An 18,375-nucleotide genomic window follows, 5' to 3' on the forward strand; every position below is an offset into this window, starting at 1 on the left:
ATAACACACCACCGTTCTCCACGGCTCCATATTTGTCTGGGGCTTTTTGAGCTGTGTCTTATGTTAAAAATGGCCAGATCACATCAAATTAGCTTTTTAGCTAGGCCAGCATCTTGCCTCTGATGGTAACAAGCTGCAGATACCCAGAAAGTCCACAAGAATAAAGTCAACATATACCTGAAATTATTCTTGTGATTTGTGGCTCAGGGGCTTTCTAAGCTAGATTTGGTGTCATGTTAATTTTTTCCTCTATAAACTTGTCCAACTGTTTTTTAATCCATTTGTAGACTTTTAACACCCTATGGTGAGGAGTTCCACAGCATCACCCACTGGGAGAAGAAATATCTTCTTCTGCACATTCATATTTTGGAGTAAATTACACCTAATGGTCAAATATGAAACAGGGTTCAAGCAAGCTCCTCTGCCTACAGGACCATGCAAGTCTTTGGAATAGCCTTGCTAAAGCCAAGGAATGAAAAGGGGCCATGCGGTGTTTGACCAAGCCGCAGCTAAAAGTCTCGCCATCAAAAAAGATACTTCTTTCCTACTCATTCAATATTATTTGGATTTCTCCAGTTGCCATGTGTATATGAGACGAAGAAAAGGCAGTAGCACTTTTCCAGATTTGCACAATTCTGTTCCGAGTCCTGCAAGGTTCAACTCCAACCAAACACATCCTTGTGAAGATGTATTTGCAATACCATAGACCTAGAATGCACCCTCAAAGGGGGCAACACCTCTGAGGCAGGATAAGAACCTGTGGGATCAGATGGAGCTGAGAACTGTAGAAAAAGCATCTGAACAACTGAGGGAAAAGAATGAAGCATCCGCTTTGCAGTCTACAGCCAAAGGGCTTGGGGAGCAGTGGAGAACAGCCTGTTCCACATTGCCCTCTAATGGCAAAGAGCACATAGTGCAGGTAGCAATGAAAGAATTTACAGATTTTTTTCTTAATGAATAAAAAGACAATTTGCAAACAATTTGCTTTACCCCAAGTGCAGACTGAAGGTGAGCAATAATTAGCACTGCTGTGGGAAAAAGCAATAACGCTGTGGGACTCAACCTGTCCATCCAAACAGGGTCATCTGCAGAAGGTGCTGGGCATGGGTTTTACTGGGGTGCCTCCATCAGAGAGCCTGGACAGTATTCCCAGGTCCTGGGGATGGCAGCTCTTCAGATTTCTCCCTGTGCTCTGGACACAGCTCCCCTGGCAAGACTATGTCCATGGCTAGCTGGTGTGCCCTGCCACAGTGATATTTTAGGGCATCCTCTAAGAGCTGGGCTGAAACTCATCTCGCAGTAGAAAAGCCCATGGAAGGGAACGAATTTTAGCTACTACGAATCTGTTACCTATGGGGACAGAGTTGAAAACTTTTGAATCCCAGATAAAACCCCTCTAGAAGTGACACCCATACATGCAAGAGGCACTCAAGATGTAACGAGAAGCGGTTTCCTGCTTGTGAGCATCAACATTTTTGTCCTGCTGATACAACATTAACATATTTGATTTGAAACCAAACTCAGTTCTCCTTACTTGTGTCAATGAAGACAGCATCCACATAGATTTTGGTACAGAAGGAGCCCAAGATAAATCCACAGGCTGGTCCAAATACCAGCATCGTAAACAGGATCCCTACAAGGAGAGAGAAAAGAGAAAATTAGTACCAGGCTCAGGTTATTCATTGCAAGTTGTTCTGCTTGTCTCCTGCAAGATGCTATTGCCCTACTGATGGTAAATAATAGGGATATGTCTCTGTGTCGAATGCTTCAGGCAAAACAGCACCCTAAATGCTTTTTGCTTTTCCATATCTCTTCAGGAAAAAGAATAGATGGAGCTATAATAATGTTGAAGGATTTCCATTGAGCTGAGAAGACAATGTGGATGTGTACCGTGTTTTGGTGAGCTGGCTGCTCCAAAAGATGTCTTACTCGAAAGCACGAGGTAAAGCAGACCTGCCTTCTCCCCACAGGGAAGTCTTTACTTTTGCTACCTCCAGCTAAATTCCTGGTAGAAAGGGGTATTTCCAGAATTTAGGGCCAGCAAATCTATGAAATGCAGTGTTGTCACAGGCTGCTGGATAGAGTCCCTTTACAGAAGTAGGAGCACTCTTCCAAATCCATGAAGTCCTTCCCCCCCATCCTACCCACACAGCAAATATTCCACAAGGCACACGGCTCTTCCAACCTCTCACAACTGCTAGCTCCTCCTGCAAAAACCTGCAGGGGATTGCCAGCGTAACACCGTGCGAAGAGCTATTATGAGTAAATTACTTATTTGCTTCAATACAATATTTAGAAGCATTTATTCTCACTCCCATTTTGGCCCTGAAACAGAAACGCTATGGGCACACTGCCAACTCTCAATTATCCAGGGCAGAAAGGCAGGGGGACATAAGGATAATCCAGAAAAAGAAGCAGCAAAGATAACACAAAACATTTGTAAATTAGACAATAGGAACATACTCGGTACCTTCACATTCGGGATAGAAAACCAACAAAAAGTCTCCAAGGCCCCTTGTAAATGGCTTTGTGAAGGAAGCAGGGGCAAGTCTGAGCAGCGTGGAGCAGAGCAAGCGCCTGCTTGTTCGCTCTGGGGCACAGCATTGCTGACGGACCCCTGTGCCAGTGAGGGGGGCAGCTCTTTGGGACCCTCGGCCAGTGATGTGCCAGCCTCTGCCGGCACCAGTCTTGGTGTTGCTGCGCTTCAGAAATGTCCCATGAAGGATCTTATTCGCATCTGGGTGCTTTGCTCGCTCTCCTTCAGCTGCAGCGTACATCCCACATCTCTCTCCAAATCTCTCTGGGGGTGCTGCCTGGCATCTCGGTGCATTTGTAATGCACTTCATCGCAGCTACCTCAGCCCTCAAGTTTCTTAACTGGAAACTTTTAATTCCCAAGTTCTCTCTCTGTGCATTTCTAAGGAGTTGGAGAAATGATCAGAGCTGCAAAATATTCCCGGGAGACCACCAGCCCCATGCAAGGCAAACCACACCTGCGAATGACAGCTTAGCCAAGCAGAATAAGCTGGTATGGTCAGAAATAACTTCCCCTTCGTTTTTAAAATGCAGAGCGCAAACTAATTCCTCCAGGTCTGTGGCACCGTGACTGGGCTGGATTAATAACTAGGTACAAAGCAACGGTGTCTCCAGCCAGCCACTTGTGCAGAAATCCAGCATGTTAATGCCTTCGTGGCTATCACCTACAGAAGCAAGAGGGAGAAACAAAGATGGTGGGAGGAAAAGAAAGTGTCAGGTCGTATGAGCTGCAGTAACGAGGCACTGCTGTCAGGACAGCGGCAGAAGCTGCCATCCCTTGCCCCGTCTCCGCTAAGCTCAAAGCTGCAGCAACAACACTGCGCCGCAGCCCATGCTGCCAGCTTAAATTAGTCTCTGCCCATGATGTCCACGCCAGTAGTGGAGCAAGCCATCTCCCCTCCTGCAGTCACCTTGTCCCTAGGCATTGGGTTTGTGCTCCACGATCCAGCAGTAAGTTGGGGAATTTGTGCTCCTCAATCAACAGAGCTGCTTAAGAAGCCCGTGCCTTGCTCCCCTGGGAATCTATAAAGCCTTGCGTGGGAGATCCCAGTCCCTCGTTACCTGCAGAAGCACTTCGTGGGATGTGAAATGAGGGAAGAGACAGGTCGGGAGGGCAGGGAAAAGGGATTTCTTTTCCCAGCACCACCTCCCTCCTTTGCAGCCCCAGAGCCTGCCCCACTTGGGGCTATAAAATTTCCACTGGCATTTTATAAAATATCCACCTCGCATTTTTTTTGGTCACTAGATGGCATTAGTGTTTGTCATTCATAGCACAAGTGCCATGTGGAGCAGGCCGGGTAATGGTGCAGCCCACCCTGGCTCCCCAAACATGATCACCATCGTGTTACTGGGGGTCCCACAGCCCCTGGGAGGATCGCGCCGACGGCAGGGCGCTGTATTCACCAACGTATCTGCCATATGCGCAATCAGGTTGTGCCCTTTGGCTATTTGCGTGCAGGAAATGACAGATTTTACAACAAACTGTTCTAAAACTGAAGTTTTCAGTCGAAGAGTTTAAACAGACAGCATCTAGCAGAGGGCGGGCCATGGCTACTACTCTGATAAACAAGCTGGCAACCAAAGACCAGGTTAATCTTTGATGACTGAACATTAATTATGAATTTCTATGTAATTATGTTCAAGCACATAAGGACACACCGGGCCTCATATCAGTTGGAACAGTGCCTGGGGCACTGACAAATGGAGCCCACATTTTGGATGAGGAGCCCTTGGATTTCAGCAGGACTCTGGACATTGCTCTGCTCTTACCTCCCTACCCTAGAAGGAGTAAGAGGAAGGAAAAGAAAAAGGCAGGCAGACCTTAGCACCTCCTCTTTCCCAGTCCTGGATCCTCAGCGCAGACCCTGGTACCCAGCACTGCAGAGGGCAGCGGCAGAGAAACCCGCTCCTCCAGAGCTGCCTGAGGGTTCACATCCGCAGGGATGACCCTCTCTGAGGGAAGGTTGCTGTGGACACCAGAGCACCCCGGGCTGCAACAGGTTCCCACAGCTCTGCAGCTCTGGGCACCACAAGGCTGGTTTAAGACCTTGAGGACAGGATGAATCAGGCATGACCTGCTCTCCACAGGCAGCAGATATTTCTTCCCTGCCCCCCCCCCTCCCCTTTTTTCTTTTTTTAAACCTATTGCTGGTTGATGATGTTCTGTAAGTGTTTAACAGCTCTGGAGAAGTGGGAACACAGCAAAATGAGCTGCAGAGCTGCCCTCTCCTGGGTTGTGGGTGCCCTGCATCAGCCGCCTGTTGGCCCCACAGTCCTTTTGCGTGCACGCACAGGTCCCATCGGGGCGATGGCACGGCAGTTCAGCAGCCCCCTTGGCTCCTTGGTGCCTGTGGGACACTGGTGCAGCCTGGGGTGCTTTGGTGTCCGCAGCAACCTTCCCTTGGAGAGGGTCATCCCTGCGGATGTGCACCCTCGGGCGGCTCGGGAGGAGCGGGTTTCTCTGCCGCTGCCCTCTGCAGTGCTGGGTTGAAGAGGGACAGAAGTTTGTCCTGTGATGATCTCCAAACAACAGGCAGGGTTGTCAGACCATGTGCATACAGGCGAAACCACAGAACTGAAGTGTGTTTCATGGAGCAAAGGGTAAGACAAAGAAAAAGATCATCCTTCACCAAAAAACCCCAGGGAATAGTTTCCCCTTTTTCCAAAGCAGAAGAGAGCAGGGACCTTTGGCTAGTGATCCTTCAGCAGCAGGGAGATGCTCACAGAGGCAGCTAGCTCAAAGAAAAAGCAAACGCCAAGAAAGCTGCGGCCAGTGCAGGTACCTGCACCGGCACTGCGGCAGGTGCCCGCTGCCCCTCCTCACACTTGGTGCATCGCATGGCAAACTACCACTTCAGAAACGAGCCGTGCCCTTGGTTACTAAAATACCACATTTCATGTCCTGGCAGCTGCAAGCTGGAAGCATTATTTGCTCTGCAACATCCTCGCTAGAGGGCAATGTGGGATAGAGCATCCACTGAACAGGGAAATAAGTGTCAAAGACCTTAAAATAAGATATTAAATTATTATTCACCTCTAGGCTAGCTTAAGAAACCCTCATGTTAATTGTGTTTTTACTTTTTCTATAGTTTGTCCTAAAATCAAGAAAACAACTGGCTCACCCTATGCCCTTTTTGTTATCTTTTTTCGACACTCCACAAAATCCTACCATTGCAGTAATAGTATTTTACACTGTATCTCACAAATCAAGCAGGTTTGGGAAAAATCCAAGGCATGGACTGTCACGATGGATAGTCTAGGGCCTGTACAGAGCCAGACCCGGCTCAAGGATCAACGGAGCACGCTACTGGGCACACGAATTAGGCTATTAGGTGATTGGGATAGTGCTTGTGGTGAACATTTATGTGGAACTGAGGGCTCAAGGGGAAATTAGCCGAGTTAGAATTAGCTTAAAGACATCCTGCCTCTTTCAAGAAATTCTGCACGATTGCTAGTCACCCCCGTTATTAGGAAAACACCTTCCACATCACCCCCCTAGTCTTGTAACCCCAAAGCTGCTGCTTAGTAGAGGAGGTCTAGGAAAACCCCTTTTCTTGGTCCTGGGGTTGCTGCTTAGGATAAAGATGTGCTAAACTTGTGGCTAGCTGTAACACCACTTGCTAGGTCTTTTCCCATGTTTCCCTCTAACTTTAGATCAGCCTGATTTGATAGAGCCAGAGGGCACCAATACCAGGAGCAAACAGATCAAAGGTCTACTCCTGGCTCTATCAGTCTCTTGCGAAACTGCCATTAATGGCAACAAAACTGGCCATCACTACAGGATGCTGCAGCTGCTTCCCTTTCATTCTCAGCTTAAAATTTACTTCTATCACTCAGAGCAGCACATTAATAAATACCCTCCTCGAGGATACTGCTCTGGAAACAAATGCTTCTTGCTCTGCAGGGCTGGCTGGGCCTCTTCAAAGGGGTCTGTGCTGGGTCCTGCATCCAGCGTTTCAAGGAGGAGCAGGGCACGTCCCCAGTGTAGTTAGCCCCACACAGACCAGTGGAAGCTAGGATGAAAAAGGTTTCTCCTTTGTGCAATTTGGTAGTATTTTTATTTTTACTCTTACAATTATTCTTTTTAATTCTTACCAAATTATGGCAATTCTTAGAAATATTCAAGAGATGTGAATTAAAAAACAAAATGACCCTGCTTTGGGACAATTCAAACATTTTGTTTGATAACTCACAAATACTTCATTTCAGTTTGTGCCCTTTTAAAGCACAATTATACTTTGTTTTGAAAACAGCTAATCATTTTCAGTTTTCCTGCTCTATCCCCTACACCAGTCTCCCTGCCTCCCAAAAAGGCAGGGAAAAAAAAAGCCAGCCAGCCAGGCTGGACTGAGAAATCAGAAATACTTTCCCCCCCATCTTTTCAAATGGAACAATTTGCCAAATCCTACTTTGTCCTGTCAACTAACAGACATTTTCCAGGGACTGAGGAAAGGATTGGGACAGAGGGGAGTATTAGATCTGACATTTTGTGATGGGATTTTATCACTAAGTAAGGCCCAGGACTGATAATGCAGTTTTCCATTAGAGCAAAGGGAAGCAGCAGCAGCAGGTACCACTACATCTGTGGAGAGACTGTGGCCCAGAGATGCTCAGTCAGTCGTGCAAAGTGCACAAGAACCAAGTTGCAAAGACAGGGATAAAGGATGTCAGTATTTCGGTAATAAAGAGCTGTCCCTTGGCGATCCAAGTTGCTTTCCAGCAGCAACAGGATCCTGAAACACGAGCAAACTTGTGTTGTTCACAGCATGAAACAGGTGAAGCATCAACTCCATCTCTGTAACGAGTTAACTGGGGACAGTAACTCCCAGCAGAAACCCTCCTGGCTGGAAATCAGACATTAAGGGAGATGCAGCAAGGCTTGCCAGCCTCACCAAGGTGCAACGAGGAGGCATCTCAGGTGCAGTTCGCCGGGGAATAAGAGCAGGTTCAGCACACAGTCACGGGCTGAGGGAAAAAAACGCGGGCAGCTAAAGAACACCAAGGCACTTCGCTTCGAAGCCTCAGCCCCACCAGGCGCTAAGACACAAGGAAATTTATTTTGGAGAGCTGCCAACAAGTGCCAGGCGAAGGTGAGCTGGGTAGGTGAGACAGGAGGAAAAGCAGTGTCTCCCACGGTGGGACAGCACCCGGGGCGATCGGAGCAGGAGCCATTCCTCTCGCTGAAGCCACACACGTTTCCCATCACGCCCCCATTTCTATTTCCCAATCCCCTTCCAATACTGTGTGTCCTATGTCTGTTCTCTGCTATCTACAAGCTTCATTTCTTTACATGAAGCCCTGAAGCAAAATGGTCAGGAGTCTGGGTTTTGTTTTGCTTTATAAAGAAACTTTGTAAGAGGATTTCGTGAATGATAGTAGGAACGTCAGAAGTACCCTACAACATGGAGAAATGAGAAAATTAAAAAGTCATGTTAAGCTGTCATCTTGTCCTATCTCACATTCCTTATAAGTTCTGATATGAAGCATTACCAGCATCTGCCATTTATTTTGCCCAATAATAGACTATGCAATAATGTAAAACAGCAGGATACATATTTCTGACTTACACCTCACAATGTTTAGATACAAGTTAAAGCCTGCTTCAGGAACATACCTGAATCAAGCTCTTTGGCTTCAAAGGAGCTGGCCCAGGAACACAGGAGAAGGTGCTAAACCAAGACTTTATCCCCAAAGACATTGAAGGCTTCTGTCCTTGCATGCCTCCATATCAAACCGACCTAAACATCAAATCTCCCAGCCATGAGTGCCACCTCCAGGTTACCAGCAAGGCAACCCTCTTCATGCCTGTGCTCTGTGCATTGGGTGCCACATGTCTAACTTTCAACTTAAAGCCCAGTTTTTGGAGATACACAATTCGATGAGCATCTCAGCTTGGTACCCAAGAATCCACCTAGCACTGTGGACCCATCTTGCAGCTCCACCCAGGCATCCTGCTGCCAGGACTGAACTGCTATTCGTATTTGTGATAGCTGGTTTAAAGCCTACCTTGAGCCACCTTCCTGAGCTCCAGCCACCAGTGCAAGCACACCCTGAGCCCAAGGGTTACCAACCTTCCCGACCTTACCGAGCAGCAGACTGAGATGTGATCGAGAAGCACTCACTTTGGAAAGCTGGGAGAGACAAAAAAGGATGGAAGGTTACACTGAGAAACATAAATGTTTCCCTAGTGTTCCCAGCTGCAGGATGGAGCTGGGTATGGAGCTGAATTACAGTCCCCGTGGCCTCTGCCCACTTACTTCTTCCCAAAGCTCCCCTGTCAAAACAGCCCTGCTGCCAGTCCCAAGAGCCAGCATCAGCAAGAGAAGTCATGCTCCAACTGTTCCTAAAGTGAGGATTTATTTGATGCCGAGATGAAGGAGATTTGTTCATGATGCACTTTGGAAAAGTTCAGATGCGTACAAAGCCCTCGTGCAAAGCAACCCTCTGCCAATAAAGCCCTGGAAAGCACTATGAGAATTGCCTCCAGGGACTCCCAGTCACATTTAAAGTTTGCTTGAGTCATCCAGACACTTCTGAAAAATACTGCTTACTCTTTCCACAGCAACCTGGGTCACCCTTGTAGGAAGGGCTGGGTCCAAGGTGCAGATGCACAGACTGCATTGCTCCAGTCTGTTCCTCCATGGGCAGCTGAACTAGATGTGCTTGAGCACCAGGGAGTTAAACGGCCTCTACAACACGCCTTGAAACTCTGGCAAAGCAGCAACACTTCCAAAATGATCCATAAAGCCAGGGCCTGGATGCCCAAAGCATCTTCACCGCTCTCAGCTGTGAAGCAGTTGAATACGGACCAACAGCAGTGAATTACACAGCGTTTTGCAAACATGGGCAAACCCCTGGTGTTGCAGAGGATTCTCTTTTATTTAGCCATGGAGATGTCACTGATATCTGCTGGGCTTTTGGTCCCCTTGAGTCAGGCTGCTCCTGCCTTGGCATTTCCATGAAATTAGAGTGTAGGAGGTTGTGCACTGAGCTCCTAAGGAGCAGCACACCTTCAGCAAAGCATATGGCCAAAGCAATACCTCTTCCCTGTTGCACCACCCCAAGGGACAGCTTTGGTGGGCAAAAAGCCGATCAGTTTGGAAGATGTGGGAAACTCTCTCCGCTGCAAAGCTAGCGTTGTCATTACATCAAGTAACTACCTCCCCATGGAGGAATGGATCAGGGAACGAAATGTAATCTCTGTCAAGGATGACAGCGACCAGGTGGTTCAGTGACCATCACAAAATGCACGTATGGGGGAGCAGAAGAGGGCAGAGTACACACACGTGCTGCCACAGCCCTGGGGATGCCGCTGCGGACATGGGACAGCATCCCGCCGGGAATGTCATCCCCAGCCCCCTGCCTGCTGCAGCAGTGAGCTGCTTCTAAAAGCACAAAGGGAACTGGCTTTGCAAAGCACGAGATAATCTCAAAACCCTGCTTGTCCCACATTTCCCGCTGCATGGAGGACAGGGCAGCCCAATGCAAAGGGATTACTGGAATACTGTAATTTGTGTGCTCTGTGACTTGCCCTTAAAGAGACACCATCCCAGCACAGCCCGCAGGAATCAAAGGCGTACCAGCACAGACTGGAGATGATGTATTCCCCTGCATGTGAGGTACTGGCCCTCAAGCCCTTGGGATAAAGGCCCCTGCACTCGCACCCGGTGGGCAGAGCCCATCACTTCGGTGGGTTTTCTCTGACTTCTATCAGTTGATGTAACCTCTAAACACACAGTAAGGGTGGGGGAGGCTGTTTCCTAGCCGGATGACTTCTTCCCACTGGACAACCCACTGGTGTCACCCGGTGCTGTCCATCCTCCCCAGCAGACAGCACGCCCATGAGCTGCCCTGTTCCCACATGGGCACGGGGATGCCTGCATTCCTGCAGAGCCCAGCAGCAACGCTCAGCCCCCACTCTCTCCTTCCCAGCTTTCCTTGTTAAGCAGGGAAAGATGTAATTTTTCCTGCCACTCAATTCCTTGTCTACACAACCAGCTGCCCATCACCACCTCCTGCTCCCTTATCGCTACTGCTTATTTGCACCGCTGCAATCAACTGGCGTTGGACCGACAGCATGTTTTGATTTGTTCTGCTTCCTCAGTGCAACCACTGAAGCAAAGGGAATGTTCAAACAATCCTGACAGATGTTTCCAAGTGCCTGCAGCTGTCGATTAATGAGAAGCAACTTTGGGATAATTCACTTTAATGTTTAGTCTTTGTTCTGATGGGGATCAAAGTGGTTCCAGCCCTGTATCGGTATGAGGTGGGGAGGGGGCAAGAGGTTGGGTATTTCTGCCATCTGTACAGTAGCACACATACTATTTATTAGTTTTGCCTCCAGCCTTCAGGAGCTGAAAATGGTAGACCCCTCAGATGGGGACACCTACTTAGGGTTGCTCAAGTGATGCCAGAGACTGGGAAGGATGTCCTGCCACTCCTGAGGTTGGTGAGAGACTGAATTCCCTGCTCGGCTATGACCTTCCCGAGGATCATGCGCTGCACCTCATGATTTTTTCCATCTTTTAACAAAGGCTAGTCCCTCCTTGGTAAGTGTTGCAAGATGCACAAATATTATGCAGTGCTTTAGTAATCACAGACACAAAATCAGTTAGAACAAACATCTGAATTTTGGTTCTGAGCTCTACTCATCGATTCTACTGTAACAGCTCGTTGCCTGCATTTGTGTGTGCAATACAACACCTGGAAAAACAACCGACAGTGCTGTCCTGAGATGCCCTATTTCTCACTGCTGGACCTGCAGCTGCTGTTGGCCCGTGAAACAGCTCCAGCAAGCAGCAAGCCTGCAAAGCAGAAGTGTTGCATTGAACCTGACTTCTCCCATTTCCATGGGACCACTTCTGATGGGAACCCCATAGAGGGATTCAGTATTTGATTGCCCTGCCTTTAGCCAGTGAAATAAATTATTACCTAGTTTGAAATCAGGCAGCCGTGGACATCTCCTGTCAGCTTATTCCGCTCTTCTCCTATCAAACCTTTCCATCAATTTACCAAATCACTTTCTGCAGCCTGTAAAATCAGCTCCTGCTTCATGTTTTAACACAAGCTACTCACCGCTGTATGGAAATGCTGCAGAATGACTTATTTACCCCTGTGTTTAATAAGACTTAATAGCTGTATCTAAAGCTGGTTCTCCACAGCACAGTTCTTTGTTCTGGCCTATATTTAGCATTCAGATGTTAATCCCTAAAGAGGTTGCTAGGACTTGAAGGTGCCTGGTGAATTACCCTGCATTTTCAATTATTACCAAGCCTTACGTTTGTTTTATCAGCAAATCCCTGTCCCCAGCACTATCAAGGCTACATTTGATCAATGTTAATACCAACAACTGACAGTCCCAAGGGATCCCGATGCACACCCATAATGTTTGCTGCAGAGCGGCACAAGAAGTGATTGCGACTTTTGCATTAGGAGCACAAGCTCAGCGTCCAGCCCCAAATGTTCCATAATGACTAGGTGCACTTCTGACAGCTCAAAACCACACCCATTAGCTGGCTTGTGCCCTCGTTCTGATAAGCACAGAAATAAAGAAACCCCCCCAAACCAACCAAAAACCCAGCCCAGAGCCCTATTTGTACAGGCCTTTAGGTCACTGCTTTGCCCAGCTGCTGAAATAGGATCACCAAGACTGCAGAGAAACAAATCACGCAATGACAAAAGCTCCACAACCCTCAAAATTACATTTGTAAGCAAAACAAAAATTAAAGTAGGCAATCTGTGAGCTCTGCAAGGTAAACTACGGGGATGCTCCCGCTACAAAACTCTTGGGATTACTTTGGTCCCACCAGTTGACACTGGGATCAAACTGTTCCCCACTCCTGAACAGTTTTCCTCCTTGGCATCCCAGCACCCTTCCAGGCAGCGGAGGGACTGCTTGCTGCATTTCTCTCCTTACTGAGTGGAAGCTGGAGAAGAAATTTGCTTATGCTAATCAATCCCTGGCACCAGTCATACGAGACACTAATCCACTAGCAATCTCCATCAGTCTCTGCATATTTAACTAAAGCAGCGAACACTCATGGAGGATTATGAACGCAGTGGTATTGTTGTAGCAGTGTTTTCCTACTTAAGCTGCAATCACTCTGATGCCCTGTCTCCTAATATTTACATACACTCTACGTAAAAACAACCTGCAGAATTGCATCGGTCCATGCAAGCATCCTGGTCAGACACTCTGCCTACACACACACACACGTGGTGATTTAATAGATCTCCCTGCACCGTACAGTGCTGTCTCCATGACCCTCTGCCAAAATGCTTATGTTCATGGTGGTTATTTATATAAATACCTGGAAGGTATTCATATTGCTTAATGCTCATAAAAGATACGTCTCTTCCTCCAAACGATTTGCAGGTAGTTTGGACATGCATTGCAAGAGATTAGAGACTCAGGCTGGGTTAGGCAAACTCTTGAAAAAGAGCTTAATAGTCCAGTTTTCCACCACTTTTGGCAAAAAGCAAACAAACAAACAACCACCAAAACCCATGCTCTGTCCAGTCAGGTATATCACAAAAAGCCAATGCTGAGCAATCTCTGAAATGGAAGGACAAGTCACTTGCTCCACCTACCCTGCTGGCTCACATTCTTGTTCCTGAACTTCGCTTGTTATCACATCAGAAGAAGCCAACTGAGTTTAAGAAGCGGGTGTAAGAAGGTGCCTAACTATAGCGTGCAAATCCAGGGCAGGCTATATACACCCTGATGCATGAGCCCACGAGACACAGATTCCACACCTTTGACGTACTGTGCAAATAAGCCAGCCGTAGCTGTGGGCTTGAACTAGCAATTTCCACCTTTCAAGCAAGCTTTCTTTGTGCTAATTACCTTGGGAGGCAGCCACCAAAGAAACCTTGAAAGGAAAAAAAAGTATGCTCAAATGCCAAGTACACTTTTTTAAAGGGCTTAAGTTGCATGCCTTCGAGCTGTGTTCATCTCCTTCCAGCCATTAAACACAAACACCTGCTTTACCAAATCTGCGGTGCTGCTTTAACTAAAGACAGCCAGATTTCCTTGTGCTGTTCCCCAGGAATTGTGCCAACAGTAGGTTAGTGTGGAAATACACTTCCAGGGCAGTTCTCCCTCTCTGCAGAATGGTAATTCTCCTCTGAATTTGCTGACCAGTTTTTTGTTTAACACTGGGTGGTTTTGATCCTGCACAGGAGTATAAGGATACATTAAGCAACTGCACAATGTCCTTCCCATCCCTCTCTCCCCCACTCGGGCAAGCTGTCTAACCCACCTGCGAGCACAACCCGTGTTTGTTAAACGGGGACAAGAGCTCCTTCTGAGGGTCTTGTACACTTCTATCTCCATCACTTGATTCCTGTAACAGCCAGAAGTAACAGCCAGAACCTCTCATCCTCCTTGTATGCTAGAATACACTAGGAAACAAAATCAACAGATCATACGACTGCAAGTATAATGAGCTATTCACACATACAGGCTAAATCTCAGAGCCTGAAAAATTTGAATTTCGGCATTTGTCAGTTTGGAGGTTGGTGCAACACCGCCTTTCTTTTTTTATTTATTTATTTTTTAAGCTGTGCGCTGTGTTCAGCACAGACGTAACACATTCCTTTGAGGATAAGGCTGCCAAGACTGCCTCCCTCTCGCTTTAACCTCAGTCTTGGGGGTATCCCTTGCCATCCCCCATACCTGAAATGAGAAAATGGCGAGTCCCGTTTCTAACTGACATTTTATGTCAATACAGACAGCTTGCTGCTTTTCTAAGCAATGATGCAGTCAGGAGGAAAAGTTCAGCTGCTTCCTCCCCATTGGACCTCCTCCACATCAGCCTCGCCGTTTGAAAGGCTCTTCCCTGCAGAACCCCCCAGTCCTCCTTCCCATCGCTTGCCTGACAGCAGCAGAGGACCACTGTGGCATTTCCAGTCCTTTTAATGCCTCTAACTTAAGTGTTTCCTATTTCTTCCTTGTGCCAACCACACCTGGGACTTCAAGGCCTCCCCTCTGAGCATCGGCCAGAGAAGCTATTTTTCCACATCAGAGAACACCGATTCATTCAGCCCGGTACGGTGCTGCATACCCCGACAGCCTGCAGCTCCCCGAATCCCCCTCTTCCCCTGGCTGATCAAGCTGTTGCACACACATACACGTGTAGTTATCCATCCCGAACGCGGCACCTGCCGCAGAGTCCAGCTCTCCAAAACATAGGTGGAAAGTTCACTTTTCTGCTGTTCAGGAGCTCCTGTGCCAAGGAAAACCTCCCATTGCCCCGCAGTCCTTATCACTCCTGCTCCAGGGCTGCCAGTTCAGCCAACAGCTCCCTGGGAGTATTAGCTGGTTTTAATTTTTTTCCCTCCTTTGTTTCATGGTTTTTTTCAAAAAGTCTGGGAGGGCAAACTCAGGACAATTAGAGAGCAATGTAATATACGGTTTGCTCCCCTGCAAAGGAAAGCAGGAAGAAGAGAGTGGGCAAAAAGCCACTGTTGCCCCAAGAATTGTCTGGGCAACCCTTTGCCGTCGCAAAAGCCATCAGCAAAAGTCTCACTTTTAGCAAAAGTGTTTTTCAGATCTTTTATGATGTCTTTTCAAATCTCCCTTTGCCTGGCTGCTGCTCAGGTAGAGACTATGCTGCATGGTGGAGGATGACCCACAGACACGGAGTGCTGAGTAAGCCCATCCTAGATTTCTGAAGCAAGGAGAGGCCTGGGAATCACTGATGACAGGCACCTTGCTGGGAACGTAGTGCTGATAAGAGTTATCTGCACCAGCCACTTAAGAAAGTGCTGCACTTTCCTCTGCTGAATAGATTTAATCCATTCTAGTAATGACTGAATTGTCAGGAAGGAAAGGAAATTAAAAACAAAACTTCTGTTGTCCTGCTTCCTCATATTGCAAACGCCATTAGAAAAAAGTATTTGCTCTTGACAATAGTTATTCTTTGCACTGACCCAAATCTCACTGAAGTTTATGGGAACTCTTCCACTGACCTTAACCAGCTTTGGATCAAATCCACCGTTTGCTCCTTATGGAGGACGGCCAGACATTTAGGGTGCCTGGGGCCTGTCAGACTTTTACTGGTGATGCTGGGATCCTTGGGCCTCTTTCCACCCATCTCCCCGCCTTGAGGTCCCTCAGTGCGGGGGCCGCTCAGCCCCTGGCCGTGCACAGGCTGCAGCTCCACCTGCTTCGTCAGGAGGGTGGCAAGAGCACGCCGAGGTCTCCCCATGCCATCTGCAGCCATCGCCGTGGGCTACCTGTGGTGGTGGCTCCACACCTGCTTTGCTTCGTGGCAACCTTACTTCTCAACAGGCTCTATGCAAGCTTCTCAGCAAGAGAAATTTGGGAACTCTTCATACATACTATTTATGGATGGGACAGCACTGTGCTCCCACGAAACACTTCAGAGCGGGCAGCAGGGGTGGCCCAGTCTGACAACCCCCTCCAAATATCCCCCCCACTCACCCCACGTGGTGAAGTCTGAGGGATGCCAGATGCCAGTGTGTTCTGGGGGATGGGGAGGCTGGCTGGATGCAGGATAATCCCCCAATCTAAGATTACTTCCAATATAATTTCTAGCAGTCGGTTGCGCTGTAAGTACAGACCCCGGAGGCTGGACCCAGAGGACTGTAATTCCTGATACAGAGTGTGCTATTCAGCATTTCATCCCTAGTGCCCAGCCTTCCCTCCACTTCCCAAAATTACAGGCCACATGGACGTTTTGCTGAGGTTTCCTACAAAGTCACAAGCCATGGGGAGCTGCCAGCCTCTCCAGTGTTGCTTTCATAAAAATATTTTCCTTTGTGCCAAGGAGGACCCTGTCCCTGAAGAGTCTCTTTCTCCCCAGGGGAGAGAACAGCTGCTGCTATCATTATGGGTTTGTCTCCCTTAATTAAGCATCCACAACCACAGCTGAAAGATGAAAACAAAGCCCTTTTCCAGCCCTCCAGGAGAGGGATAGGATGGAGGCTCTAGAAGACAGCAATTCTCTCCCACAGTAGACCTGTGATTGCCTTTTAAGTTGGGAAGTGAATTAAAAGCACCTGAATACTCCATTGAAAATCAAACACATCAGAATGGCCCAGTTAAAGGTGTTTAGTGGGAGGCAGCCCTTGCCCAGGGGAAGCAACCCTAGTGGGCCAAGTAGGATGAACATAGGAAGGTGCATGGTAGCCTCTTGTTTCTGAAACAGGACCTCCAAATTGTTCCTGTACTCCTCCTCTTCCTGGGTGCTCAGCGACCTTTCAGGAGCTGGTGTGGCTCTGCAAGGTCACTCTCCTGGGAGTAATGGCTTAATGGTAAATGCCAAGTTTCCACTTTGTTCAGAGATGTTCACCTCTGGATTTGCTAACTTTTTGATGGGGCTCATGCTTTCAAGACGATGGATGTCCACCTCTGGACTTGCTAACTTTTTGATGGGGCTCATGCTTTCAAGACGATGGCAGTGCAGGTTTGGGGTTTTTTTTTGTTGATTGGTTGGGTTTTTTAGAATTTTTTTAATTTTAGTTTATAAGTTAGTACAAGCCCCTTAAATTTCCATACTTTTGGCTTCAAGCTGCTTTTCTTTGTAAGCTTCCCTTCATCCTGGTTACACAAAGAAGGGGTTGCACTCAACCAAGTAATTGCAATTGTCTCAGAGTAGTATTCCTAAAACTCACCCTGGTCCTGTCACCCACTGGCTCCTGCCCATCTCCAGTGTGGCTCTATTAATGAATTCACGGGGACTCTCTCATTTCTCTCACTGTTTTTTACCCTGCAATCACCTCCTGGAAGAAGTTAACCCCTCAAGACCACATAGGTAAGCACTCAGAAAACTAAACCAGTTTCAGACAACTGAACTATTCTGGCTGGACCTGAGCTGGATTAAGAGGTTTATAGAGCTTGTTACCACCCATATGTTGCAAGTCCTGCCAGCTGAACTGCCAGTGCTGGCATTTCCAAGCCCAGTCCTGCAAAGCAATCCAAGTTACGATACTCATACTTTTAAAATAATCCAGCTGAAAGAACTGCTACAGGGAGGAATCCTACAGAGCACGTGTCAGGAGGCTGGAAACAGCAATTTCCAAACCAGCAAATAGAACTGCATGCTTCTTATATCATCATTTCATAAGGTTTATCGTTATTGCAAAGCCCTGGTAAGGGAAATTGGTCAGAAAGCCTTTGACAGACCACTGAGCCACTGGAAAAATGCAGCAGATGAAGTCAGAATGCTTTATAAGACTATGGCTCCTTATCCTTATTTTCCTTTTTTTTTTTTGGGGGGGGGGGGGGGCAAAAAGGACAGAATGTTGAAAATTCTCCTTCTCAGAATTTCAAAATGGAACACATTATTATTATGGGGTTTGAAAAAACACTGTCACTTCTATGTGATAAATTTTCATATTGCATGATATATAGCCATATAAAAAAATGAAGAGGTAATAAAACCACTGATCTCACAGACATCTTGTTCTCAAAATACTCTGTTGTGGAAAATTTCAAAATCTGCCACATTTTCCTCCATGCAGAGGAATGAAGACCCATTCCATGAAAGCTCAACACCTCGTAGGAAGCAGAGCCGCCGTCTCCCGCCGCGTGCTGGTGAGCACCAAGCCCTGCAGGAACTCGCTTGGCCGGCCCGCACAAACTGCCACATGTTTCAGCTGGTGTGGCTTTGGATGATGATCTACTTTTATTATTTTTGGCAGAGTTTGTCATATTCTTTTGGACAGTAATTACATTTTCCAGGGCAGGCTTTCTGCCAGAGCTCAAAACGATGACCAACAGGCCCTTTTTAACCACCTGCTATGATTCCAGCCTTGATTAGCTATTAACGTGCTGTCGAAAGCCATTGCAAGGACCACCCTTTCTGGTTGCGTT

At 47.5% G+C, this 18,375-nt stretch overlaps 1 protein-coding gene across 1 annotated transcript in view; it reads right to left on the reverse strand.

Moving 5' to 3' along the window:
* Positions 1-18,375, reverse strand: part of SLCO3A1 (solute carrier organic anion transporter family member 3A1) — a 144,204-nt gene that overhangs the window by 26,972 nt on the left and 98,857 nt on the right. The window contains exon 3 of the mRNA XM_075714394.1: positions 1,535-1,633. Within this exon, the coding sequence (XP_075570509.1) occupies positions 1,535-1,633 (99 nt within the window). The remainder of the gene's footprint in view (positions 1-1,534; positions 1,634-18,375) is intronic.

This window comes from Pelecanus crispus, chromosome 7, assembly GCF_030463565.1.
Source record: "Pelecanus crispus isolate bPelCri1 chromosome 7, bPelCri1.pri, whole genome shotgun sequence".
Taxonomy (NCBI): domain Eukaryota; kingdom Metazoa; phylum Chordata; class Aves; order Pelecaniformes; family Pelecanidae; genus Pelecanus; species Pelecanus crispus.